This window comes from Pholcus phalangioides, unplaced genomic scaffold (assembly GCF_987345545.1).
Source record: "Pholcus phalangioides strain wild (caught in Gottingen) unplaced genomic scaffold, Ppha-v1.0 ptg000007l_1, whole genome shotgun sequence".
NCBI lineage: Eukaryota > Metazoa > Arthropoda > Arachnida > Araneae > Pholcidae > Pholcus > Pholcus phalangioides.
Window position 1 is genome coordinate 18473491 of NW_028301600.1, and position 19049 is coordinate 18492539.

Here is a 19049-nt window from a genome sequence, read left to right on the forward strand (position 1 = left end):
ATTGTATTTATTCTACCTGTTCTTTTTCCAAGAGTTACTTCATATCTGAGGGTTTCTGAAACTTTTTGTAGAAGGACGTGGACAAGGTGGCAGAGGTTCTAGGATTATACAGAGATGACAAATTTACAGCTAGTATGCCATTCACAGCTAGTACTGCCCAGGGTTAATCTAAAACCAGTGGAATGTGCCAGAGAAAACAATTGTTTTTTCTCACACCATTGTCTGTTCCCCTACCTATATGGAGCAGAAGATTTCATTGACAATGATGACGACTCTGACTCTCTCCCACAGTCACTGGTGGCCCTGAGGTGCCCCACAAGGGCATGAGATAAGGAGTGATAAAGTTATTCAAAATATATGTGCTTGAACTTACATGAACATTTTTACACTTTTGCACCCATAGTCTCGTCAAAGTTGTATTTCTCTGTGGCCCATGCATTTTCTCTGTACCCAGTCCCCTGTAGCCACTATATTTTTTTCCATATGTCTGCACTATGTTTTGATATATAATTTTCTGTGCCCCCCCCCCCCCCAATCTGTTGTATATACCACTTAATTATTGAAAATCATCGTTTATATTTGCCCCATTTCTTCCAGTTTAATTTTCTGTTGTCCCCCATGTATTTGTTATCCATGCAGTCCCCCCCCCCCACACTGCTTCTTTACTCTTCCATATGTCTGCACTGTTTTGATATTTAATTTTCTGTGGCCCCATGCCTTTGTCTTGCACATTGTTCAGCTTTGCTTCTCCACATGTACTCGCACCTCAAGGTTGGACAACTACAGAAAACTTATTTCAACTGACTACCATTGTGTCACAAATGGGGGGTTCGGACCTGGATCCTCGCGATGCGAGTCCAGCATGATGCTCACACATTTCAATTACTAGTTAGTATTTAGAACTGAGCTTTTCGCATGTGACAGACTGTGGCAAGTGTGTGGTGAGAGAAAACCACAGAGCACTACAATCAGCCTTGGGTGATCGCTATCGGAGACTGCTCAGCTGAATGGTACATTGTTATTGAGTTCAGATATTTAAATACAAATACAATGCCACAACAGGCAAAATGCCCAATGAGGTGGCTGAGAAAAAGATGCCCATAACAAGTATGGATGTCATATATTTCAAAAATACAGCAAACCTAATTGATGCAATTACAAACAGTATATATACATGATAAAATATTTAAAATATTATACAATGCCCATAAGAACACTTATGGTTGTCTTATTCTAAGTATGGATAGCTTCTCGATTTACCCCAACGTAAATTATCATATATATATTTTTTTTAATTTGTTAATTGTGCTAATTTGATCTCAATTTCAAAGTTTCTTCTCTTCTATTATAGCTGTTTTTGTGCTTGTATACTTCAATAGCCTCTCTGTAGATTCGTGGAAAGAAGTGGTCAACATTAGCTATTACCTGTGTTTTGCTGAACTGTGCACTGTGGTTGTCGTAAAGCGCATGCTCTGCCACCGCCGACTTTTCTGTTTGGCCCATTCTGCAGCATCATTCATGCTCTTTTATTCTCGTGGCCACAGATGTTTTTGTGGTTCCAATATATACTTGACCACAGGTGCATGGTATTCAGTAGATCCCCGGTGCAGATAGAGGGTCACGGTGGTCTTTTGCTGATCGCAGCATTTCACATATTTTTCTGGTTGGCTTGAAAATGGTCTTTATATGATGTTTTTTCATGACCTTGCTGATTCTTTCCGTCACTCCGGGGATAAAAGGCAGCACAGCTTTTCCAATTGATTTTGACTCCTCATTTTCCATTGGTGATTCCTTGATGGGGCGTAAGGCTCCACATCTCTCGGCCAATCAGGCTCTACCAGCATAACAACTGTTTTCAATATGCTGCCAGCCATAGAATCAACTGACTAATCGCAAAACAATAGTGTAGGTCAAGCCACTTCTGTACGTAAATACAACCTGAGACTCCGGAAAGCTTGACTTTGATCCAGTTTATCTATTCTCCTGATGATGCCAACCACTAGTGTTGGGGAAACGTTGAAAACTAACTCAAACGGACGACGGTCTTCGATCTCGAAAAAACAATTTTTACCATGGCAAATATTTGAAATTTTGACAATTCTCACCCCATTTGACGGAACCATACATTTGTGAATGTAACAAAAATAATTTATAGAAATACAGGTTTTAGGTTCATTTTTCGAATTGGAATAGTAAAAAAATTAAAAACGACATTCCACATAATCTCCATACTTCCTATTCATATATATTTACTTGTGTTGTATATCTTTTAAATAATGCTGAAGCACGAAAAGTCCTTAAATTTATCCCAGATTATCTCCATTCAACTGCCATTTCAACTTCAATTTTTTTTGTTTTTTCTTTAATGTGAAAGCACTGTATTTATATGCATTATGAATATTTTTTGTCATAGAAATGTATATATATAGTAATTAGTATATTTGTTGTTAGTGTAGTATTAACATTTTGTTCTATTTCATCCAAGGATGATGTCACTCTCCGCTATCCATATAAAGGTTTTTTAACAGATGGCTGATGTGAAGATATATTTTGGAAAGAGAAAATTTGTTCACCTGGAAAGTGAAAGGACGTGGGTTCGATTACCAGCAGGTGCAATTGAATTTTCTCTCTTTCCAAAATATATCTTCGCATCAGCCAGCTGTTAAAAAACCTTTGTGTTCTATTTTAGTCTGACAAAGTTACGGTTTATTCTAGTTAGCTTTGAAGTTGAATTTTTTTATCAACTTTTTACTTCTATGCCAAATTTTACTTTCACTGGCATGTAAAAGTTATCTGTATATCATTTTATATTTAAGTCACAGATAATTGAAAAATGTTTTTTTTTTTGTAAATTAAAATTTAATCTCCCCCCCCCCCCCCCCCCCCTAGTTTGGATCTTGATGCTTGGATAAATGATCCTCCTTCCGAGTCTTCAGCTGAAGAAGAACAAACAGAAGAAATTTTTGTGAAAGCTGAAACAAGGTATGAAATGTCTTTTGAATTGAACAGCATATAGTACAGTCAAACCCTTTTATAGTGCCAACCCCACTTAGTGCCACAAATTTTCAGTAAACAAATCTTCCGTATAGGGATTATAATATAAAAAACCCACCAACTGTTGTTTGGATGTATACAAAGACTCGTTTTCTAGGAATTTCCATTATATTCCTTCTTGCATCATTTTTCCTTTTTTAAAGTAGTTGAGATTTTATCCTTTTCATTCCATTGTTATTATAGGTCAACATAACAGTTCAAAGCAAATACCTTCAAAAGTAGAGAATGGTGTGGTCAGGGAATCTTACGCAAAGCACATTGAATACCTGAATGTAGGGACATGAATAACCAACCTGTTGGAAGAAATTAGTTTCTTGATAAGGAAAAATGTACACTGAGCATACTGCACCAGTTTGTTCAAAGTTGTAAAGTTTTTCAACAGAGCATGATTTACTTGCTCGATATTATGTTACGTGTGATATAGGTAGTCATTAAGAAATTGTCTCCTTTGATTTGCTCCAATCATGTCGAAAATAGTTGTTCTTTCAATATTTGACAAAGGGAAAATATGAAAAGTAATTATGAAACCAATATGGCTAAAAGCAATTCTGCCATTATTTCCCTCTGTTTATTTTGTTTTTGTACTTACGAAATGTGTTGCTAAATTTATGAGAAGTTAAAATTATTTCAGAGGTAAGTGTATGGTTCTGTTAAGTTGTATATCAAGAAATGTCTAAGTAATTGTGTACAATGTTTACATTTTTACGAATTTTCTCAACTTGAAATTGAATGCATATAAACTAGGTTATTTTTTTATGAACTAACAGTAATAAGATATTGAGATACAGAAGTTCGTAATAAAGGTGTGAATTTATGTAACAGATCTTCTCTGTAGTAACCATAATTCGATATTATAATGGCTAACTTGTCATATCGCCAAAATTCTTTGCAATAGATGGTGGTGTTAAATGGGGTTTGACTGTATTCTACAAAAATAAAAAAATTGACTTATTAGAGCATAAAACCACCAAGAAATTCAAAATACTGCGAAACTTTCATAAGAGACTACCTCCATTCCACAGCCAACTTCTTTTTGTGGCCAGTGTTTTTTTGTTTTTTCGGAAAGGGCAATAAGTTCCATAGACATAATACAAAAATCATCCAATTTCACAGCCACCTCTGCTTGCCATCTGTGATAATTTCCTTACAAATTAAGAGTTGAGAAAAGAACAAAAAACACAAGTTTTTATTGCTTTTTTTTTTTCAACTGCATTAAGAGCGGATAGTTCTCTTAGTATAACCTTATGATCTTTATAAATCAGCATAAATATCTTTTTGATCAGTCTGATTTTTTTATTCATGTTGTGCTGCCAGGTTGAGAACCTTTGTAAACAGAATGACAAAGCCGAAAACTATATGGTTTATCCTAGCTAATAAGAGCATTGAAATATGACCATGTTGGATGGATAGGGTAAATGGCACAGATAACCTATGATTCTTACTGAATAGGTAACCATTCAAAGAAAGAACTTATACAGCAGCGGTTCTCAACCGGTGCTCCGTGAAGCCCTTGGAGCTCTGTGTGCACTTCCTAGGGGCTCTGATGCCTCTCGAGGGAAATAAAATAAATCAGTACATTATAAGTAAATAAAAAAAAAAGCTTACGGGTCTCCATTATAGAAATTATAGACCAAAAAGGGCTCTGCGAGTCAAAAAAAGGTTGAGAACCACTGCAGGGGTCTGTCCAGACTTTTTGCACAGGGTCCTGTTTTTGTGAAAATGTACCATATTTTTGTGAAAACGTTCAAAATAGCAGTGAAAGTAATACTAATTAAACAGCAACCTCATTTTCCTATTTATTACTTTATACAAAAAAAAAACAATCTGTGTGTCATAGTCTTTGCATTACTTTATTTTACGTTAATTTGAAATCTAATTGAGTTTCAAGTTAAAAAGTGAGAATCGCTAAATCTTCAGAAAAATATAAAAACGTACCGACAATCATATCCTTATACGTCTATTTCCAGTCGATTTGAAAATATCAATGATTGAAAGGCATTCAATATCTGTAAGCTTGTCGGGTCCATTGAGTATGATCCGAAGATGTCTGTCGAGAGTGGTTAGTGACAATTTTGATCTTAAATCTGTGCACACAAGGTTCATTTGAGAAAAAAGTCTCTCGACAGATGCTGTTGATGAAGGTATGATAGTGCATAATGATAACAACCTCATTAAATTAGGATAAGCAGTCCAGATGCTTGCATCATTCTCCAGAATTGTCAAAACATCATTTGGAGAATTTTTTTTTCCAGAGTTTTTTTGGCCTCACATTTCATGTCTTCTCTGAGAAACGCACTTGCTTCATTATTCTTTTGTGTCTCAAAATACAATTTTGCAAGAGATATCTCTTTATTGAACCCATTCTTTTCCATCATACCTTCAGATGCATTAAGTATGGGTTCCGATATTTTCACAGTCCCCTGAAATTCATTTTGCTGCTCTCCACCATAAAATGACAATAATATATCCAGGCATTTTTCAGGAGTCTCCACTGTCTTTAAATCTGAATTCATTGTGTGAAATATATCAAAGGCATTTAATATTTTGTTTTTCACACCAAATGCAGCCGACATTTCTTCCTGAAAATCACAAATAAAATTTCGAACAAAGTTTTCCTTAAATTCCTGGAGTGCTGTCTGCACTCATTCCATACTTTTTCTTGCTTCGTTTTTTCCTACTAAGTTCAGTGCATTCTTGGGAGAAACACAACAGATCTTTACACTGCTTGAAGTGTTCCCGTGTATGTAAATCATTTGCAAGCACTTCAATTTCCTGACAAACAACTAGAACCTTTGCATTAATAGAGCTAAACATGATTGTAGAGCCCTGAAGCCACAAGCTAAATCTGTCTGTTTATAACTTTGAGGAAGTCAGCCAAGAACAGAATACATAGGAGAACATCTGTATTCAGAAGTTGTTCTCTAATCCCCTTCAATTCAGGCTCCTGAGTCTTTGAGAAAAGATTATCAAGCGTTTCAATCAACTGTTGGAACCTATCAATCACTCGTTGGCATGCAAGTCCATGAGATAACCACCGCGTAACCGAAACACTCAACATTTTCAAAACATCTACACCATACACATTTTGCTGAATATCTAAAAACACTTGCCGTTTCTTTGGGCTGTAGTGAAAAAGCTTCCATAAGCTTATGAGAACGGCATCCACAGCCTGTAGAATGGGATATTTTTTTATCAAATGTACAAAAACTAAAGCTAGTCAATGATTTCTGCAGTTGACATAAATAGAATGAGATGCCAAGTGTCGTATACGTCTTTGTACACCTGATATTTCTCCACTCATCACATTAGTTCCATCCAAAGCTAAAAACAACAAGTTAGTGATTGGAATCGCTTTTGCTATCAACAACTTCTCAATGGCAGATGTAACATATTCTGCATTTGTCGCAGTTAGGTTCACAAAACTGAGGAACTCCTCTCTGAACGGACTTCCAGCTATCTTGTAACGCACTATTAAACCCAACTGTGTTCTTTGTGCTTCGTCAGTTGCCTCATCAGCTATCAACGTAAAGTAAGTGGCTACTTGCAAAGCTGTCAAAGTTTTCCTCTCTAAATACAAAGATATTGCCTCTGTAAGCTTGTCTACTGACACATTTGATAGATAGGTGGCATTCTTGCTGTATGTAGCAAGATAGCATTCTATTTCTTTGTCACCAAGATCCTCACCAATGAACTTAACTACAGAAGAAAAATTATCGGAGACTGCCCATTTTTTTTTTATCATGAAGTACAAAATCTTTATATATTTTGTTAAAACTTTTATATTTTTTTCCTTAGTCTTCTGCACAGCAATTTCATTTTTTTTCTGTAAACAAATAGAAGGGATTTTTGGATGCAGTTTCTGATGCACTCACAGCTTGTTTGTGTTTCTGGCTATATATATGCTTGTTGACACATTGTGTTGGGTGATCCCCAAATTGGACCCCTTGGTCAATCCAGGGTCCCTTATCAAAAAATTTAGAACATATTTTGCAAAGAAAGCCAAATGCAGAAATGCTGTAACATAGCCAACTATGAAGCTTCTCAAAACGTGCGATGTTCAACAAATTCGGTACTTTTGGTCCCCTTTTTCTAGTTTCTGTAGATGAAATTTTCTTAAAATCCGGCTCTACCGACGAATTCGTAGCATTTTTCAGCGCTTCCGATAAATCAGCAATGTCTTCCACCGCTTTTGACGAATCGGTAATGTTTTTCGAAGAAACGGAATTGTCTTCCGCCGCTTCCGACGAATCGGCAATGTCTTTCGGCGCTTCCGATAAATCGGTAATATTTTTCAGCGCTTCTGATAAATTGGTAATATTTTTCAGCGCTTCTGATAAATCGGTAATGTCTTTCGGTGCCTCCGATAAATCGGTAATGTATCGTGCCGTTTCCAAGGTTTCGACAGCGTGGTTCGAAACCGATGAAGGAAGCAATGTTTACCGGAAAAAAAGTAATTTTTTCTGGGTTAGCACAATTGGAATTATCTGTATCTGACGTCTTTTTTGTGACGTTTTTAGATCCTCGTTTAAAAAACGAAGTTATGGAGCTGCATCCCCGAACATCAGTTGGTCATATTTTTTTAATGTAGTAATCACTATTCCTTGAATTTCCACCTGTTGGTGGTCGACCACGCTTCATATTAAATTTTCAAAAATGAAAGCGCAATACAGGAAAAAGAAACGTGCACAAAAAATCCAATTCTACAATAAGCATCAACTTCGCTGATTTTACGACTAACAACAGGTTGTGATTGAGGAGAAGTGTGGGGCTAAAGCGTTTGTATAATGGCATAGGTTGTGCGATAAAATATCGGATGCGGTCAATCCGTGGTCAACCAGCGGGATGTCCTAACAGGAAGCCTAGGAACAAGGAAAGCCCTCTCAAGGTCACGCTCTTTCTCCGGTCGTTTTTTCAAGGTCATGTTTTCCGGTATCCAACCAACAACTTTTATAGATAAGATTACTCATCTATGGGGGAGGGGGTGGTGGTGTTGGGCCAACAATGCATGCTTAAAAAAAAAGATCAATGGCTTTCTATTATGACTAGGGTCATAACTGATAAGAATTTTGTGGCACAGCAGTCTCAAAAGTTCGTTTTTTACGACGTAATTTTCATGAAGGGTTCGTTTTCCGGAATTTTGTGATGGATCCGTTTATTATCCTCCAAATTTTGTGAAGGGTCCGTTTTTTAGCCCCGGAATTTTGTGAAGGGTCAGTTTTTCTGCCTCAGAATTTTGTGAAGGGTCCGTTTTCCAGACCCAAATTCCGGCTGGACAGACCCCTGCACTGGTATACAGTACTTGCTATAAAGAAAGAATAGATCTCTGATAGTACAGAATTGATTAGATGAAACCATTATTTTGACATTCTGACCCTCCTTAACTAGGTTTTTCACCCTGTCTACCTTATTATAACTTATATTCGGCAGTCATCTTCACAGATGGCCTCTTTTGTACGGAATACTGAGTGGTCATCGTAGGGATGCTTCACTGTTTTAAATATGCACTAGCATTGAAAACTTAGTATTATCCCTTGATCTTTTTACTGAGAGAAATACTTTTATTTACCTTTTCATTTTAATGCTCATGTCACTAAAATACAGTGAAATCCAGATTCAGTTATCTTTTTTACACTGCAGTTTGAGGGAATGAGAAAATAAGTCATAGGCCTGAGTAAGATAGGTATATAAGTGAAAATCAAGAAAAAAATGTGATAAATAATATATATATACAGGGTGTCCATGATTAAAAGACCCTATTTTAAAGTAGCCTACAGGTGAAATCAGTCATCAGAAAAGTGTGAAATTTTGTGGAGGACTTTATGAAGTGATGGGAATTTGTTTCGGGGGGAGTTAGTGAAAAAAAGTTAGTTAGGCCAATCAACTGAGAATTTAGATGAGTGAGGGCAAATTTTATGTTTTTACCATGTTTATCTCCCTTATGTAGTGCCACTAAAGCGCAGAAAGCTATTATTCCATTGAAGGGAAATGAAGGAAAAGCAATGCAAATAGCAACTTGATGATTTCAACCTTTTTCAGCAATATTAACTCTAATTTTTTTATTTTACTTGCGGTTATGTGTTTTGTTTTTGGGCGGTAGGGCCATGGCCCCCACATCCTGAAGCGGGGCCCCCAGTTAGACTTTTCACGGGCCCTTTCTGTAGTTAATTCATAGCATGAAAAAGCAAAAAATGATGAGAACTGTCCCGGGCCCCAACGCTAGAGCCCGGTCAGCCCCCCCCCCCTATGTGGGGGCCATGGGTAGGGCATTCTGTTGTATGCACCAATGGTATGTTTCATAGTTGTGAATGCACAGGTCACATTTTTCACATGTTGGCCATAACCATGGAGCTAATTCCAGAGAGAATGTTCTATAGTATGAACAAAATATTTGAGAGTCCTGGTGTTGCCAGCCATCTGTATATATGACCAAGAACTCATGCAAGATGGATTGCATTCAATATTTATAAATCTGTGCCCCCACCATGGTAAAGTTAAATGTTCTTTGCTACTTAGAGCGTGGTTCATGTTTATGTTGGTGCATGTCTGGTAAAATAATATTTCTTCATTGAAGTGTCATATGAGCATACTATATGCCCTGTGATTCTTGCTACTTGTGCTCTTTTTAAAGTAACTTAAAATGGAAGATTGTTTTTGCTGATGTCTATTCCAGAAAACTGCCTCTTGAAGTAATTATAAAGAATTTCCAGTAATTCTGCAACTTTTGCAGATGTCAATCCTGTTATTAATAGGCAATAAATTGGCTGATTTCCTGGATAGAAAGGGGTTCTAAGACTCTCTCCATTAGTCCTGAACCAGCTTTAAGCATTTTGTGTGAATTGATTGAAAATACTGTTTCCAACTCGTTTAGAGGAAAACAGTACACACCATTTGGCTGAACATTAAATGTCAGCAGCAAGAAAAAGTGATAAATATTGGCTGTCCTAGTTTTAGGCAGAAGTAGCTGATGAAGCTCAGCAAAAATGGTATTCAAAGGGCTGTTGGTCTATTTACTGTACTCTTAAAAGGCATCTTAATGTTGGTGGTAACTCAACCTGTAGATATTATTTATGTAAGAAAGAAACAGGCCTTACTCACTTTCTTGATGAATGTAAAAAGTATTCTGCTCATAGGCTTGAACACTTGGGTTGTCATTTGATTGAACCTCGGGAGCTTCAAGACATGCCCATTAGATCTTTGCTGAACTTTGCTTCAGCTACAGGTCTTTACTAAAGTCCATTAGACATATTTATCTATTTTTTTGGGTAGAGGGAGATAGTATAATAGACCTGGTTGTAGTGCAAGGATCCTTGAAACCACCTACCCCTATGTTTAAGTCTAGGCAATCATGTCATTCCTTCACTGTGGCAGTACCGTGGAACTGATAATTATTGTGTTCACAAGGATGACAATGAACTGTTCTGCAGAAGTTACCATTCTGCTACACTGTGTAGTTTTTGTGCAGTAGTGTGAAGACTATTGTAAAACAGTTATTGCAGTTATTGTGGCTTGTCCGGAGTCCTGATCATGACAAAATTTAGTACTTGTGGAATAAATGGATATCACTATTTATTGTGAGGTCTGATGAAGTGAAAAACTTTAATAAAGATCTGTAGTTCTCTAACAAAATTCAATATATATATATATACATATATATATTCTAATAGGAATATCTTTAAAGGCTCTATCAAACCTCGATGAATACTTTCATTCGTACTGGGCTATACCTCACATTTATATAGAAATAGAATGCTGTATTCTCCTCCTAATAATCCCTAAAAGTTTAGTCATTGGGTAGAAGTTTACAGGCTAAACATTTAGCCTTGGTAAAGGTCAGAATTCATTACTACTGAGGGACTTCATGTGAATGTTGGCATATGTTCTTATGGAACACATCTGGGATAGGGCATTTCCACAACTATGTTAGAATGTTAATAAATCAGGCTATTATGTGGATAAAATTTGGCAAGAAATCCTTCAAAGCACTTTCTTCAAATGCTATGAATCAATGTCGTATTAAGTTACGGCTTTCGCCAGACAAAGGTAAACTCAGTGCCATACCAGCCTTTCCATTTTGAGTTGCTATTTCTGCCTGATAAATTATGTAATTCTTTTAAAATTCTCTTTTTTTCTATACATATATATTGAAGCCACTCAGACAACATAGTGCGTCAATTTTTTTTTGCCACAGTTTATTTGGAATATACATACGCACAATTAAAAATGCCAATTTAATCATCAAAGCAAGTTCCTGCACTTGTGTTGAGTTTTTTGTGACAATTGACAATTTCTATAAAAGATTTATTTCATATTTTCAGGCCAGTTTCTCAAAAAGAAAACTCTAAACACAAAGAGCTTTCTGAGGAAGAACTAGAAAAGGTAAAATTTAGGAAATACTAGTCAAAAAAATTTAAGAATCTCTTTTCGAATTTTCAGTCCAGGTAATGATTGTATGTTAATATAAGAAATGTAAATTGAAAGAGAATTATATGTTGTTTTTTTTTTGTATAACTTTCATGATTCAGTTTCAAGAGTGTAACATTAATGCTTGAAAAATTGTTGCAGTTATCTTTTATAAACCTATCTATTAATGTAACACACAGTGTATTCTGTTAAATAAGTCTTATTTCCAGAGCCGTTTTTTCCCCCCCCTGTAATTAAATATTTACTGTTGAAGAAGCTTTCCCACTTAATACGTTTATATTTTGAGGTTCCGACGACAACATATTAAGCCGACTTATTATTCACCACATCAGATGAGAAACTTTTTTCCATGAATTTAGACAACAATTTCTAAAAATATGATAGAATTAATGTTTAATTTTAGTAGTATAATCAATCCCCTTTGAAAGTACGTCCTACAATTTTAGTGTCTCAGAAAACTTTTGGATTCCATATTAGAAAAAAAAAAGCTTGTTCTATTTTTTTTGTAAACCTAACCGGTGAAGTTACTTCAACTAGCTTTGTGGTGTATCACCTATACAGTCTGTAGAATCTACTATTCTCTGAAAGATAAATCAAAGGACTGCTTCTACTAACTGCCACTCAGAGCAACCACAGGGTTCCCATTCATCCTACTTTTTGGTAAAATGTCCTCCTTTCAATTTTTTTTCCTACTTTTTTACTAAATCCTATCGACCAAATTCATCTAATTGATTTTAATTGATAAGGGAATCATTGATATATAATACAAATATATTAGATTGCAATAATGATTCTGCTAAGCATAAATTGTATGGTTTTTCAGGTTATGTGGGGGGGGGGGCCTTGTATGTAGATCATTTGATTTATTAATTCTTTTGTTTAGTTTGAGGGTTCAACAAGTAGAGTAGTCATTAGAAACGTCTGTCTGGATGGAAAAAATAATTTTGTATTTACTATACTTTATGGTCTTGGGCAGAAACTAATATTCATCACTCAAAATTGTAGTCAGCATTTTGTGTATGGTGAAACTACAGTTTGCATTATAAAGCAATTGAATACATAGACTATTCTAGGTTTGTTGATTCTTATTCTACCAGGGGCAACTCACGAAGGAGGCGTGTAGGTGCACCCCCCTGAAAATTATGTGATTAATTTAATTCTTTAAATAAATTTTATACCAACTTGAAACTGTTAAATTTTTTTTTCTTTTTTTAATGAATTTTTATAAATTAGAAGAAAAAAATTTTTGGAGAAGCATTAATAAAAAAAAGTCCTATAAAATATGGGTCATATGGTCGAAGTTTGGCCAGCGCCATCTTAATGCATGCGTCCATCCGAGCACTTCAAGAGAAGATAGGCCTCACAAAAATGAAATCCGGTTGAAATTTTTTAGAATTTACAAGGTAGGGCCTCAGAAAAACCACTTGGCCCGGGGGCCCATGATGCTCTTAAGACAGCCCTGGGTTTGGCAGCGCTTTCCATGGAGAGAGCTCTGTATTCTTTCCTCTTTGGCGGCTCTCCATCATGTGCCATATGAGATACCCTGTGGTAGTATAAAAACTAGAGAATGGAGAAAGGGGAATCATTAGTACAAGGTTATTACACTAATTTTTTAGGCTCGCAAAACAGCGCCATGAATACTTACGTTGCCATCTACTACCTTTTAAATCTGTTGTCTTTTAAGTTAGAATATATTTGAATAAGAAATATGTATTTTTTATAACTTCATCATATAAATTTATACACCTTTTAAACTAGAGTATAATATTCAGGCATCTGTCCAAACCTTTTTTGTAGGGTCCAGATTTTGTGAAAAATAAGTAATTTTGTGAGAAGCGAAGTAATCTAGTTAATCTACACAGAAGAAATGAAATTCCAAATTTATGGTTTCATTAATTTTTATTTTGTGAAGGTCCAGAATTTTCTGAAAGGCCTGTTTTTCAGATCTGGAATTTTGTAAAGGGTCCATTTTTTAGATCCAGAATTTTCTAAAGATTTTGTTTTTTAGATCAAGAATTTTGTTAAGGTTTTGGAAAATAGGCCCAAATTTTGGCTGGGTGCAGACCTCTTATACTGGAAGAAGAGTATGGATTTTCACAATTTGCAAAAACCATTGCCGATGGCAACTGCTAAACTTAAATGATGATTTTCAACGTTATTAAGACATAGCTTAAGCTCACTGTGCAAACTTTTTTTACGTAAATGCTGCATTGATAGAGCATTATTACTTTTGTATTGCATAGGTATACAGATAATGTGAAAAATAATTTGATAAACAAAAATAAAAGTTTTCAATGCAGTGCAATACTTTACTAATTGTAAATAGTACATGTACTCAGGGCTGGAACTAGAGGGCTATTGCCCCGGGCAGAAAAATTTAGAGGGAAACAAAGAACACCATTATATAAAATAATCAGATTTTAAATTGGTGGGAGCGACAAAAATCCTAGTTATAGCCCTGCATGTACTTGACTCATATCATCACCAACAGATGGTGGTATATTTTTGGAAATCTACAAACATATAAATACAACGCCACAACAGGCAAAAGGCCCAACGAAGTGGCTGAGAAAAAGATGCCCACAATAAATATGGATGTTATATATTTCAAAAATACAGCACCCAATTCAAAGTTCTGAGCTCTCCCAAAAAAATAACCGACCACGAGCAGCCACTAGATTCTACCCAATAGCATTCAATTGTCATGTATTTTTATGGCATGCAGAGGCATAAACAATATTCACAATGCTCAGCAAAGAGCTAGAAATGAAAGTGCTTCATTTGTCAAAAATTGATACACTGGTATTGAACAACAAAATGTAAACAAATCTCTTTAAAAAAAGGATGAACGCTGCAGTAAAACCATCCAGTTCACCTTGACTTATTTACATCGGATCCGGTAATTTTACGCATTTTACACTGTGCTTTTCAAAGCATCATTCTTAAAAAGCACGCACATCTTCATATCAGTTGTTGACAGAGTGGGCTGTGGAAGACTCCAAAAAAAATGGAACATATTATGGGGAGAGAGACAAAAGATTTATCTGTGGTTGCTCACTGTTTTGGCCCAAAATTGTTACCAAGTCATCTGTCATTTTGCTGGAGTCAATCTTACAGGATACTGAAATAGTGCTTTAAAAAAAAAAAAAAAAAAAAAAAAAAAATTTTTTTTTTTTTTTTTTTTTTTAATTATGCTATGATTATGTTGTCTGGGGGGGGGGGGGGTACCCCCATCCTACTTTTTATTCCTCGTTTTTCCAAACTTTTAGTGGGAGCCCTGCATCTATCCTCGGTATTGCTAATGTGTAGATTTGAAATGTAATGTATACATATTTGTGTTGTAGGTCTGTGTGATCATTGTGGCAACACAGCTTTTTTTCGAAGGGATAGTGAACTCAAAGTTGGAAAACCTTAGAAAACCATATTTAGCTTATAATCACTGCACAATTGTGGGTTCCACACCCACAACACTTTTCCAAAGGCAAAATCCGAGAAGAACATATGTACCCATGCCCATGCTCCCCAAGGAGATCAAAAATTAAAAATATTTTAAAATATTTTTTCAGAAAATAAAAATATTCAAGTTTATTTCTCTGGTCATAAAACCAATTGCATTATTAACAACAAAATAAGGTGCAATTGATAATAATACAATTAAATATAAGTTTACCATACACTTGAAGACAAGTATGGTGCAAGGGTAAGACAATTATATGAGTGTTATAAAACAAATCGAACCACCAACCTCGCACTTTCCAGGTGCGTATTCTACCATTAAGCTACAGAGGATAGACATTTTCTTTCTTAAGAACACTGTTTCTTTGGGCTTAATGGGACTGCACAATAGACAGCTTCCTAACTCAGCAGCAGCTCATAACGAAATTAGCCTCCAGATGGGGGGTTTGATTCCCCACAGAGGAATGTGACTTTTCTTTCCAATTATCTTTGCTTGATATCCAGTGCCATCTGTACTTTGTAAAATTAGCGGAGAAGTTCATCGTTTCGTAAAATGTACATGCCTTTTCACAATACTGCATGGAGGGGAAAATCACTAATCCTATAGGTGCACAACACACAAAATTAAAATATTAAGAAAATACTTTCACATACTATCTGTTAATTTAAAATTCTTTTTTAGTATCAGTGACCCAAAATTTCTGTGGAAGAAATCCTTGTGCCTCTCCAAAGGCTGATTCTGCATACACACCCTGTTTTTCGTGATGTGAAACAGTGACAGATGACAGAACTGTTGATATTCAAGGTTGAGTTCTTACAGAATTGGGGACCCCCCCCCCCCCCAATAGTCTCAAAAATTCTTTTACTATTTGAACTGACCTAATATTCTACGATTTTTCAAAATATATATATATATATTTGCAATCCTGTAGGAACCAAGTTAATTTATGTTAAAAATGTGCTGCCTTTGAATGCTGGTAGGTAAGTATGGAAATACTGTGATTTCCATTATGTTATCCACAGGGGAAAAAAACGTTCCAAAATTGGAAAATTTGGTATACATTCCTTCGTTCAGGGTTGCATGCAAAAACTCTGCATATGACCCAGGTTCTAATCCAGAGAATTGGTGCAGATTTGAATTTAACAAAATGAGTTTATTAACAATTTCTAATGATTCTATTTGGATAACGATTAAAGAATTAATATAAACAGTAAAAAGATTCTCAATCAGGTATTAACAGCAACACTCTGCTTGTAAGTCTGGAAAGTCAACACATACTGGCGATGCAATTGTAGGAGTACAATGATACTCGGATCATGTAGAGGATGACGTCATCACCTTGATGAGAGTTGGCAAAGGTCACGAACCAACGAGGAGACTCAGCACGGCAAGTGGGCATGGGGAAACCAGTAGACCTGACAACAGGTGCCGAGAGGATGATTGGCAACAATTAGAACAGCGGGTGACTAAAACAATGGCCTGATGAGTATGAGAAGACATGACAATCCTGAACCAGCCGACCATGTGCCTAGCACAAGTGAAGTTCAGGTGATTGCTATTTCAATGATGTTCTACCGAGTGGGCAGCTTGCCAAGAGCAGATCAGCAAATCATTTGAGCGGTTGTGTGTGGAAGATAGTTTAAGTACATTCCTGGTTTGTTTTTATTTTGTTTACCCAACATTTGATTTCATCAGCAGACAACAATAATAAAAGACAACACACTGTTTTCCACTTATAACATTTATTCTAAAAGTATATTAGATTTAGATTTTTACACAACACAACTTGATTCATCACAAAGAGTTAATTTTTTTTTTCTGTTCAGTTATTAGTGCTAAAAAGTACAACAAAAAGGTTAGACCTTACCAATGCAGTCTGTCGAGGCACCTATTACATCTTTACATCTTCATCACAACTTCTAGCTTTGCATGATCAGTCCAAGGGAGTTTAATCCAGCAAATATGCTACGCTGGTGAATCCAGGGGCGATGCTGTGTAATCTGATATTATGAGTGAACTCGCTTCGTCCAGGAAAACGTGTTGTTTTAAACTCTCACGTGAAGAAAACTCTGGACCTTCAGTGAGGTGACAAACAGAAGGAAAGGCTGGACAACTGAAACGGTGCCAAAGCACGCCAGTGGATCAGCAGTAAATAATGACGGAAGAAGTGCAACTTGGTGCACAGCTCTCGGGATGAAACGCTTCCAGAAAGAACTACATTAGACTGATATGAATTGAGTGCCAATGCCTCGTTCCCAGCACACTGCTAGTATTTGAAAGAATTCTTTCCCATCATCCATCATTGTAACAGTGAATCATAAAGTGGAATTGGTAGCACTGCAAAATTAACATAATTCTTTGACAAACTTCTTATTTACATACACTCATTGCCATAAAAATTTGCGCACCCAGAAGAAGTCATCAAAATGAAACGAAATTTTACACATGTAAGTACTACGTTGATATAAGTAAGTGATTAGAAAATCCAAGAAAAAGGATAATTTATTGCAGAAAAAAGTACAGATGAACAGAAGTTTTAGTACTCTGTTGGACCCCCTCTAGCGCGAATGCACGATGCGATACGAGCGGGCATTGAGGCATACAAGTTCCGTATGATGTCTAATACAAATACAAATACAAATACAACGCCACAACAGGCAAATTGCCCAACGAGGTGGCTGACTTAAGAACATCATGGATCCCCGAGCCCCTACCTACTACTGCTGCACCCCCCCCCCCCCGCGGAACCCCCCCCCCCCAACGAATCGGTACATGTGGGAATGTGCGTTTACGTGTAGTGCAACCTGACGTAAAGTTTGTTTCTGTGTAATGCTTGTTATGTGTAGTGCTGTCATCTGCCCCCAGTTTTACTAACTATGAGTGAAGTGTTATGGTTGAATGATTTACCGTTGTAGGACGGTAGACATCTTGTTCCACAGTTGCTGTAAATGCGCCTCTAGTTCGACCAACCTTGTAGGGTGTCCAACTTGCCGTCCCAAATGATCCCAGATATGCTCGATTGGTGACAAATCTGGGAATAGAGCAGGCCAGGGAAGGGTGGTAATGTGGCGGAGGCAGTCTTGTGACATCCTTGCTGTGTGTGGTCTAGCATTGTCTTGTTGAAAAATGGCTCCTGGGAGCCTTGCCATGAGTGGCAACACATGTGGCTGAAGGATGTTATGGACGTACCCCTGGGCTGTCATTGTGCCATGGATCAATATTAGGGGTGACAGTGTATCGTAAGCAATAGCACCCCATACCATGACACCAGCTGTGGGAGCGGTGTGTCGCTGTAAAGCGAAGGCAGGATTGAAGCGTTTACCACGGGGCCTCCACACACGAACACGATTGTCATCACTGCTCAAGTTGAATCTGGATTCATCGCTGAAGACAACCTGGTTCCATTCCGTTGCAGTCCAATCCCGTCGTGCTCGACACCACTCCAAACGGAGGCATTGGTGGATGGGTGTCATTGGCAGCACCCGTAATGGGCGCCGCAATACCAGATGTCCTTCAGCCAAGCGCCTTGTGATGGTTCAGGAAGACACAGGGGCCCGTAGTGAAGCTGCTGCCTGTGTCTGGATAGCGGCCAATGAGGCAGTTGGCTCTACGCGTGCGTTTCGGATGATGTGACTGTCTTCTCGACGACTGGTCTGTCGAGGCCGTCCTGAACCTGGTCTCCGTGTAAATGACGTCTCTTCTGTCCACTGGTCCCAACACCTCCTCACAGTAAAATCAGAACGGCCTAGTTGACGAGCTACTCGCTGAGCTGACCACCCAGCTTCCATCATCCCGATGATTCTTCCCCTATCGAACTCTGACAACTGCTCATATGGTCTTCGACGGCGGCGTAACGGCATGTCTACCTCAGCATTTCCTTTGCAAACGATTAAATACACTCCAGCAAGCTCTGCTTACCTGTTTTATACTCCAAGGAGAACAAAGTTCAACACCCTCCAGTGGCATTACGCAATGCGCAATCACGCTGCATTTCTAATAATTTGCATATCTGCCCGACATGTACCTTCAGGCCAACTTTCGTTTCGATCCCACAATTATTTCTTGGTGCGCAAATTTTTATGGCAATGAGTGTATTTATACAGAATAAAATAAATTG

The 19049-nt window shown here is 37.1% G+C and overlaps 1 protein-coding gene across 4 annotated transcripts in view; it reads left to right on the plus strand.

The window, feature by feature from the left end:
• g (adaptor-related protein complex 3, delta 1 subunit-like garnet) overlaps window positions 1-19049 on the plus strand; it is a 281738-nt gene that overhangs the window by 195275 nt on the left and 67414 nt on the right. For all 4 annotated transcript variants that reach the window (XM_089232772.1, XM_089232771.1, XM_089232769.1 and 1 more), the window contains exons 18-19: window positions 2890-2982; window positions 11370-11430. In XM_089232772.1, the coding sequence (XP_089088898.1) occupies window positions 2890-2982; window positions 11370-11430 (154 nt within the window). The remainder of the gene's footprint in view (window positions 1-2889; window positions 2983-11369; window positions 11431-19049) is intronic.